We start from the raw sequence: 10,324 nt of genomic DNA on the forward strand, positions 1-10,324 counted from the left end.
CAGCTCTACCCTTCTCTGCGTCCGTTTTCCAGCTTGACAACATGATCTTTCCCACAAGACGGTGACCAGGATTATGTTCATTAAGTCAGCGATCTGGGAGTGGATCAGTGGCGCACACTACACATCGAGCCTAGCGTGTGAACGCCCACATTTATTGAACGCACTGATCAATACTCACCCCTTGCACCCTCTCCACTCCAGCTCCCAACTGCAAACGACAAAACAAACCTGACCCCTGCATCTCCTCAAATTAATCACCAAGTGCCCTCGCAGCAAGCTGCCGTCAAACATGATCATACATGCCTTCTGTTAAAATGTGGATAGAGAACTGGCTGGCAAACAGGAAGCAAAGAGTAGGAGTAAACGGGTCCTTTTCACAATGGCAGGCAGTGACTAGTGGGGTACCGCAAGGCTCAGTACTGGGACCCCAGCTATTAACAATATATATTAATGATCTGGATGAGGGAATTGAAGGCAATATCTCCAGGTTTGCGGATGACACTAAGCTGGGGGGCAGTGTGAGCTGTGAGGAGCATGCTAGCAGACTGCAAGGTGACTTGGATAGGCTGGGTGAGTGGGCAAATGTTTGGCAGATGAAGTATAATGTGGATAAATGTGAGGTTATCCATTTTGGTGGCAAAAACGGGAAAGCAGACTATTATCTAAACGGTGGCCGATTGGGAAATGGGAGATGCAGCGAGACCTGGGTGTCATGGTACACCAGTCATTGAAGGTAGGCATGCAGGTGCAGCAGGCAGTAAAGAAAGCGAATGGTATGTTAGCTTTCATTGCAAAAGGATTTGAGTATAGGAGCAGAGAGGTCTACTGCAGTTGTACAGGGTCTTGGTGAGACCACACCTGGAGTATTGCGTACAGTTTTGGTCTCCAAATCTGAGGAAGGACATTATTGCCATAGAGGGAGTGCAGAGAAGGTTCACCAGACTGATTCCTGGAATGTCAGGACTGTCTTATGAAGAAAGACTGGATAGACTTGGTTTATACTCTCTAGAATTTAGAAGATTGAGAGGGGATCTTATAGAAACTTACAAAATTCTTAAGGGGTTGGACTGGCTAGATGCAGGAAGATTGTTCCCGATGTTAGGGAAGTCCAGGACAAGGGGTCACAGCTTAAGGATAAAGGGGAAATCCTTTAAAACCGAGATGAGAAGAACTTTTTTCACGCAGAGAGTGGTGAATCTCTGGAACTCTCTGCCACAGAGAGTAGTTGAGGCCAGTTCATTGGCTATATTTAAGAGGGAGTTAGATGTGGCCCTTGTGGCTAAGGGGATCAGGGGGTATGGAGAGAAGGCAGGTACGGGATACGGAGTTGGATGATCAGCCATGATCATATTGAATGGCGGTGCAGGCTCGAAGGGCCGAATGGCCTACTCCTGCACCTAATTTCTATGTTTCTATGTTTCTAAAAGCTGGTCTGGCAGCACAGGTTTACTGACTTGCTGTCCGATATCCACGGGTGGAGATTCACAGCAAATGGCAAACGGCAAAGAATTCGCAGTTCTGCTCAAAACCACAATCCCGACAGATCTTACACAATCACCACAGGAATAGTTCAACATACAAACATAGACAACAGGTGCAGGAGGAGGCCATTCGGCCCTTCGAGCCTGCACCGCCATTCAATATGATCATGGCTGATCATCCAACTCAGTATCCCGTACCTGCCTTCTCTCCATACCCCCTGATCCCTTTAGCCACAAGGGCCACATCTAACTCCCTCTTAAATATAGCCAATGAACTGTGGCCTCAACTACCTTCTGTGGCAGAGAATTCCACAGATTCACCACTCTCTGTGTGAAAAAAGTTTTTTCTCATCTCGGTCCTAAAATACTTCCCCCTTATCCTTAAACTGTGACCCCTTGTCCTGGACTTCCCCAACATCGGGAGCAATCTCCCTGCATCTAGCCTGTCCAACCCCTTAAGAATTTTGTACGTTATTGGCTGATCATCCACAATCAGTACCCCGTTCCTGCCTTCTCCCCATATCCATTGATTCCGTTAGCCCTAAGAGCTAAATCTAACTCTCTCTTGATAACATCCAGTGAATCGGCCTCCACTGCCTTCTCTGGCAGAGAATCCCACAGATTCACAACTCTCTGGGTGAAAACTTTTTTCCCCATCTCAGTCCTAAATGGCCGACCCCTTATTCTTAAAGTGTGACCCCTGGTTCTGGAATAAATCCAGAGTAGAGGAATCAAGAACCAGAGGACATAGGTTCAAGGTGAAGGGGGGAAAGATTTAATAGAAACATAGAAACATAGAAATTAGGTGCAGGAGTAGAGGCCATTCGGCCCTTCAAGCCTGCACCGCCATTCAATATGATCATGGCTGATCATCCAACTCAGTATCCCGTACCTGCCTTCTCTCTATACCCCCTGATCCCCTTAGCCACAAGGGCCACATCTAACTCCCTCTTAAATATAGCCAATGAACTGGCCTCGACTACCCTCTGTGGCAGAGAGTTCCAGAGATTCACCACTCTCTGTCTGAAAAAAGTTCTTCTCATCTCGGTTTTAAAGGATTTCCCCCTTATCCTTAAGCTGTGACCCCTTGTCCTGGACTTCCCCAACATCGGGAACAATCTTCCTACATCTAGCCTGTCCAACCCCTTAAGAATTTTGTAAGTTTCTATAAGATCCCCTCTCAATCTCCTAAATTCTAGAGAGTATAAACCAGGTCTATCCAGTCTTTCTTCATAAGACAGTCCTGACATCCCAGGAATCAGTCTGGTGAACCTTCTCTGCACTCCCTCTATGGCAATAATGTCCTTCCTCAGATTTGGAGACCAAAAACTGTACGCAATACCCCTAGGAATCTGAGGGGTAACATTTCCACACAGAGGGTGGTGGGTGTATGGAACGAGCTGCTGGAGGAAGTAGTTAAGGCTGGGACTATCCCATTGTTTAAGAAGCAGTTAGACAGGTACATGGATAGGACAGGTTTGCAGGGATATGGGCCAAACGCAGGCAGGGGGGACTAGTGTAGATGGGACAGTGTGGGCAAGTTGGGCCGAAGGGCCTGTTTCCACATTGTATCACTATAAGACTAGAGGGCGCAGCTTTAAGGTGAGAGGAGCAAAGTTTAAAGGAGATGTGTGGGGCAGGTTTTTTTACACAGAGGGTGGTGGGTGCCTGGAACGCGCTGCCAGGGGTGGGGGTGGAGGCAGATACGATCGTGGTGTTTAAGAGGCTTTTAGACAGGGACGTGGACATGCAGGGAGTGGAGGGATACAGATCACGTGCAGGTAGAGGGGATTAGTTTAACTTGGCGTCGTGTCCAGCATGGACATTGTGGGCCGAAGGGCCTGTTCCTGTGCTGGACTGTTCTATGTTTCACAGTACTGACCTCCCCACCATCGAAGGGATCTACAGGAGTCACTGCCTCATAAAGGCAGCCAGCATCATCAGAGACCCACACTACCCTGGCCACGCTCTCATCTCGCTGCTATCATGGGGAAGAAGGTACAGGAGCCTGAAAACCGTGACCTCCAGGTTCAAGAACAGCTTCTTCCCAACAACCATCAGGCTGGTGAACTCTGCACAACACTGACCTCAGCGACTGTGATCGTATACGGACCGTGTCTGTGGCTGCAATACTGACCGGTTTTGCAGTAACATGGTTACTGATTATTAATAGATTGCATTACTGATCATCGTATATTTATCCGTGTGGGCCAGTTACAAGCAAGAATTTAATGGTGCCATTAACAGTACATATGACAATTAAACACTCATCACTGCACATAAACGCTCTACGATATCACTGGACATTACTCCCAACATGTCTTCTGTTGAGGGCTTGAGGTTGTGAACTTTAAAGGACAAAAAAGCTCTAAATATACTTTAAAATCAGGAGAGATGGAATGGAAAGCCGATCTTCATCATGCACAAGGCTGGAGGATCTTCAGCAATGGCAACAACAAACTACAGCACATGTAGTACATGAACAGTCATCAAACACTTGTCCCTGTCCCACCCCGGTCATTCCTTCTTCTCCCCGCTCCCGTCCGGCAGAAGGTACAGAAGCTTGACAGCGCGCACCACCAGACTCAGGAACAGCTTCTTCCCCTCTGTGATCAGGCTTCTGAACGGTCCTAGTGTGTGTAGGATAGTGTTAGTGTGCGGGGATCGCTGGTCGGCACGGACTGGGTGGGCCAAAGGGCCTGTTTCCGCGCTGTATTTCTAAACTAGACTCACATCTGCCCTAGGCCACAGCCACTCGATACAGTGAGGTTCAGGATCCGTGCGTTTTGCCGTTATGTTCGTGAATCACGGCTGGTCATTCAAATTCAAAAGACACAGAGTGCTGGAGTAACTCAGCGGGTCAGGCAGCATCTGTGGAGAACATGGATAGGTGGCGTTTCACAGAGTGCTGGAGTAACTCAGCGGATGCAGCAGCATCTATGGAGCTAAGGAAATAGGCAACGTTTTAGTTTCGGCCCAAAACGTTGCCTATTTCCAGAAGGATTTCGGCCCCGAAACGTTGCCTATTTTCTTCGCTCCATAGATGCTGCTGCACCATAACTCAGCGGGTCAGGCTTCGCTGCACCATAACTCAGCGGGTCAGGCAGCATCTGTGGAGAACATGGATAGGTGACGTTTCACAGAGTGCTGGAGTAACTCAGCGGGTCAGGCAGCATCTGCATTGAAGGATCTCCAGTGAAGCTGCCTGACCCGCTGAGTTACTCCAGCACTCTGCTTCTTTTTTTGTAGACCTGCATTTGCGGTTTTCTAAAGTCACAGAGTGATACAGCGTGGAAACAAACCCTTCGGCCCAACTTGCCTACCCCGGCCAACATGCCCCATCTACATTAGTCCCACCTGCCAACGTTTGGTCCATATCCCTCCAAACCTGTCCTATCCACGCACCTGTCTAACTGTTTCTTAAACGTTGGGATAGTCCCAGCCTCAACTACCTCCTCCGGCAGCTCGTTCCATACACCCACCACCCTCTGTGTGAAAAAGTTACCTATTAAATCTTTTCCCCTTCACCTTGAACCCATGTCCTCTGGTCCTCGATTCCCCTACTCTGGGCAAGAGACTCTGTGCATCTACCCGATCTATTCCTCTCATGATTTTATACACCTCTATAAGATCACCCCTCATCCTCCTGCGCTCCATGGAATAGAGACCCAGCCTACTCAACCTCTCCCTGTAGCTCACACCCTCTAGTCCTGGCAACATCCTCAATGTTGGGGAATTCGATGTTAAAACTGTGATGACATGTTGTAACCAACAATATAACTCGGCCACTTGAGATAAACAATACGTCAGGCCAGTGCTTGCGTTTGAAAAGCCTGTTTTAGTCGGGACAATGGAGAATGAAACCTTCTGTGGAAACATTTTGAGCTCAGCTCCATCTACAGTGGCTCAGTGTTTCAGGAACCTCTTCAATCCAGTTGTGATATCATTCACGTGCTTCTGGTTCCAAACACTTGCTCACACCGAGAGAAGTTAAATCGAGGAGCTGATTGAAGCTAACTATATTTTAATTTAAATTTTTTTTTTAAAAAAATTTAATTTAAAAAATTTAATTTTTAAATGTAAATTTTTTTTTATTGATTTTATTTTTCAATTTTTTAAATAACCTACAGCTTCCTCTTCAAGGGAAAAATAGACACAAGCGAGCGTCACGGTGGTGCAGCAGGTAGACCCGGCTTCCATCCCGACTACGGGCGCTGTCTGTACGGAGTTTGCACGTTCTCCCCGTGACCTGCGTGGGTTTTCTCCGGGTGCTCCGGTTTCCACACACACTCCAAAGACGTGCAGGTTTGTAGGTTAATGTTTGTAGGGGCTCGGAAGACTGAAGGGCCTGTTTCTGCGCTGTATCTCTAAAGCCTGAAGGTTTTGTGTGAGGCCCCTTCTGACAATCTGAGGAAATGTCCCAACCTGAAGAGTAACTTGTCCATGTTCTCCACAGATGCTGCCTAACCCGCTGAGTTACTCCAGCACTCTGTGAAACGTCACCTATCCATGTTCTCCACAGATGCTGCCTGACCCGCTGAGTTACTCCAGCACTCTGTGAAACTTCACCTATCCATGTTCTCCACAGATGCTGCCTGACCCGCTGAGTTATGGTGCAGCAGCATCTATGGAGCGAAGGAAATAGGCAACGTTTCGGGGCCGAAATCCTTATGGAAATAGGCAACGTTTCAGGCCGAAACCCTTCCGGGTTTCGGCCCGAAACGTTGCCTATTTCCTTAGCTCCATAGATGCTGCCTGACCCGCTGAGTTACTCCAGCACTCTGTGAAACGTCACCTATCCATGTTCCCCACAGATGCTGCCTGACCCGCTGAGTTACTCCAGCACTCTGTGAAACGTCACCTATCCATGTTCCCCACAGATGCTGCCTGACCCGCTGAGTTACTCCAGCACTCTGTGTCTTTTGAATTTGAATGAGCAGCCGTGATTCACGAACATAACGGCAAAACGCACGGATCCTGAACCTCACTGTATCGAGTGGCTGTGGCCTAGGGCAGATGTGAGTCTAGTTTAGAAATACAGCGCGGAAACAGGCCCTTCGGCCCACCCAGTCCGTGCCGACCAGCGATCCCCGCACACTAACACTATCCTACACACACTAGGGCCGTTCAGAAACCTGATCACAGAGGGGAAGAAGCTGTTCCTGAGTCTGGTGATGCGCGCTGTCAAGCTTCTGTACCTTCTGCCGGACGGGAGCGGGGAGAAGAAGGAATGACCGGGGTGGGACACTCAGGTATAAAAGGGGGCGTTTCTGCATTTTGATGGGTTAAACATTAAAATAAAAGCCTCCATCTCCTGCAGGGCATGGTGAAGAGTTCGCTGTGTGGAGTGAGGAGCCTCTCTTACCGTGAGCAAGCTGAAGGGAGGCTCAGCCATGAGTTGTACAGCCATCGTTGTCTGGTCAAGCACCTTGCCGCCCCTGGAGCTGAGCTCCTCACCGCAATCACCTGCCACACACCTGGATACCTGCAGCAAGGTGGGGACAAGCAGAACATGGCTTATATACTGACGGGGAGAGAGAGGGGGAGGGGGGGAGGGGGGGAGGGAGAGAGTGGGAGAGAGAGAGGGAGTGAGGGAGAAAGTGAGAGAGAGAGAGAGAGAGAGAGATACGGAGAGAGAGGGGTGAGTTTGAGAGAGAGAGAGAGGGAGAGAGAGAGAGAGAGAGGGAGTGAGGGAGTGAGGGAGTGAGGGGGGGAGAGGGGAGAGGGGGAGGGGGAGGGGGGGGAGAGGGGAGAGGGGGGAGGGGGAGAGGGGGAGAGGGGGGGGAGAGGGGAGGATGGGAAGAGGGGGAGAGGGGGGGGGAGGGAGAGGGGGGGGGGGAGAGAAAATAAAATTACTCATTTTGAGATAGTGTTTGCAGAGAGGGAGGGAGGGAGGGAGAGTGAGGGAGAGTGAGGGAGGGGGAAGGAGAGAGGAGAGAGAGAGAGGGAGACAGACAGACAGGCGTTTGGTACTCACGTTTATGAGTGTTTGCAGCCACTCTCTGGGCTATTTGCTGCCATCTTTAGTCAGATCTCCTCACACACGAGGCCAGCCCTGGAACCAAGCAGAGAGCCACTAAATCAGCATGTGTTGTCTCCCGCTGACTGGTTAGCACGCAACAAAAGCCTCTCACTGTACCTCGGTACACGTGACAATAAACTACTATCCATGTTCTCCACAGATGCTGCCTGACCCGCTGAGTTATGGTGCAGCAGCATCTATGGAGTGAAGGAAATAGGCAACGTTTCAGGGCCGAAACCCTTCTGGGTTTCGGCCCGAAACGTTGCCTATTTCCTTAGCTCCATAGATGCTGCCTGACCCGCTGAGTTACTCAAGCACTTGTTCAGGGTTTGGACACGCTAGAGGCAGGAAACATGTTCCCGATGTTGGGGGAGTCCAGAACCAGGGGCCACACAGTTTAAGAATCAGGGGTCAGCCATTTAGAACGGAGACGAGGAAACACTTTTTCTCACAGAGAGTGGTGAGTCTGTGGAATTCTCTGCCTCAGAGGGCGGTGGAGGCCGGTTCTCTAGATACCTTCAAGAGAGAGCTAGATAGGGCTCTTGAAGATAGCGGAGTCAGGGGATATGGGGAGAAGGCAGGAACGGGGTACTGATTGGGGATTATCAGCCATGATCACATTGAATGGCGGTGCTGGCTCGAAGGGCCTTATGGCCTACTCCTGCACCTATTGTCTATGTTTCTAGTCAAGCATCTATCTATCCCCGCCTTGAAAATACCCACTGACTTGGCCTCCACCGCCATCTGCGGCAATGAATTCCACAGATCCACCTCCCTCTGATGGAACCCGGGTCTCTGGCGCTGTGAGGCAGCAGCTCCACCCGCTGCACCACCCTGCTGCCCAGGCATTGTAGTAAATCAGAACTGATACTTCATAGAAGGGAATTTTTACCAAGGTCAAAATCACAATCGATTTCCATCAGGACACCGAATCAGCATTTTCTCCCAAAGCAAATATTTTCCAGAGAAAGTTACTGCAGTTACATAGAAACATAGACAATAGGTGCAGCTATATTTAAGAGGGAGTTAGATGTGGCCCTTGTGGCCAAGGGGATCAGAGGGTATGGAGAGAAGGCAGGTACAGGATACCGAGTTGGATGATCAGCCATGATCATGTTGAATGGCGGTGCAGGCTCGAAGGGCCGAATGGCCTACTCCTGCACCTAATTTCTATGTTTCTATGTTTCTAGGAGGAGGCCATTCGGCCCTTCGAGCCAGCACCGCCATTCAATGGGATCATGGCTGATCATCCCCAATCAGTACCCCGTTCCTGCCTTCTCCCCATATCCCCTGACTCCGCTATCTTTAAGAGCCCTATCTAGCTCTCTCTTGAAAGTATCCAGAGAAACCGGCCTCCACCGCCCTCTGAGGCAGAGAATTCCACAGACTCACAACTCTCTGTGAGAAAAAGTGTTTCCTCGTCTCCGTTCTAAATGGCTTTACCCCTTATTCTTAAACTGTGTGTGGCCCCTGGTTCTGGACTCCCCCAACATCGGGAAAATGAGACCCTGTTCCCGCACAGTATATCTACACTAAATGGTGTTTGCTTAATAAATCTCAGCATCAGAACCAAATACTAAATTAGGTTAAACCACAAGAGCAAAGATCAAACAGTCTAAAGCAGAAACCTCGGCTTATTTGATTGGGTTATGAATAGGCATTGAATTAGTCAAAGCATATAGATCCCTCCTCTCCTACATTACCCATTCAACTCCTGCAGCCACTAATGCTATTCATTGTCAGCAATGCCACCATGCACAGGTGCTCAAGTGCATGCATTGGGGGGGGGGGGGGGGGGGGGGGGGGGGGGTGTGCATGCATTGGGGGGGGGGGGAATGCATTGGTGCAAGAGCATGCACTGGGTAATGCAGCGGGGCAGGTACCCCCAATGTGCAGAAACTGAGGCCACTCCCACCCCAGTCCCTCCATGCACCCTTGCTGCAAGAACTGCACCGCTGCCTTTTGCAAAACAGCACTGGTGCATCTCAGGCATGCTCTGCACGTCTCATTGATCAGGCCGCCCCCACTTAAAAACACTGCATTGCAGCAGAAACTAAAGCAAGAAGATTTAGCAACAGGTCGGCTTCGAGGGAGGGTGGGCGGGCATGCAACAAAACCCCCAGGCAGGCTTTGCAAGAGAATCTCGCGTTGCAGCAAGCTTTTTTTGCATTCCTCCCCCATCCCCAAATCTGCTGCAAAGCGAGCGATTCGCCATTCCGGCGGTCGGTGCAAACGTTTGCACATGATAGCCTACCTTGCATTTGAGGGCGTGGGGTGGTCAGATTTGGACATGCATTCTGCTCGGTTGCAATGGTGCCTCGGGTTTGCTGCAAGCGGCGGCGGCGGCGGCGCTGCTTCATTGCCGCTGCAGCCCGGATCCAGGGTCCGCGCAACTGTCCATCAACCCGCAGCCCGGGCCCGGGCGCGCCGACCCTGCACCGACTCTAATCGCTTCTCTCCCCCCCCTTGCACCGCCGGCTCAAGCAATGCAAAATCCGACTTCGCAGCTCGATTCTATGCTGCCCTCGCCACCGAATGCAAATTGCACATCAGTCCGATGCCACCCTTCAACATGGCAATAGCATCACGTGCTGCATTTAAATGTTGCCTTTTAAAAATATATATTTTTAAAAAAAGAGTCCTCCTCCCCAATTCAATTACTGCTTTCAGCTGTAGCTTTGGTATTATTGTCACCTGCATTGAGCTCTGGTGAAAAGCATTGCATTGCATTGCATGCTGTAATATTATAAGGTCAAACTCAAGTACAATAGGTGGAGCAAAGGGGAAGATACAGAGTTCTCAGCACTGTAGTGCATCAGTT

General features: G+C 50.0%; 1 protein-coding gene across 2 annotated transcripts in view; it reads right to left on the reverse strand.

Moving 5' to 3' along the window:
• The window catches only part of frmd4a (FERM domain containing 4A), a 197,877-nt gene extending 187,787 nt beyond the window's left edge, over positions 1-10,090 (reverse strand). The window contains exons 1-3 of one of the 2 annotated variants that reach the window (XM_055653484.1): positions 9,758-10,090; positions 7,459-7,536; positions 6,847-6,966 (exon numbers count right to left, since the gene is read on the reverse strand). In XM_055653484.1, the coding sequence (XP_055509459.1) occupies positions 6,847-6,891 (45 nt within the window). In that variant the 5' untranslated portion in view covers positions 6,892-6,966; positions 7,459-7,536; positions 9,758-10,090. Of the gene's footprint in view, positions 1-6,846; positions 6,967-7,458; positions 7,537-9,757 lie in introns of those variants that run through there. The other variant, XM_055653487.1, reaches the window with a different exon arrangement.
• Between the last annotated feature and the right edge of the window lie 234 nt (positions 10,091-10,324).

The sequence above is a fragment of the Leucoraja erinacea genome, chromosome 22 (assembly GCF_028641065.1).
Source record: "Leucoraja erinacea ecotype New England chromosome 22, Leri_hhj_1, whole genome shotgun sequence".
In the NCBI taxonomy this organism is placed as follows: Eukaryota; Metazoa; Chordata; class Chondrichthyes; order Rajiformes; family Rajidae; genus Leucoraja; species Leucoraja erinaceus.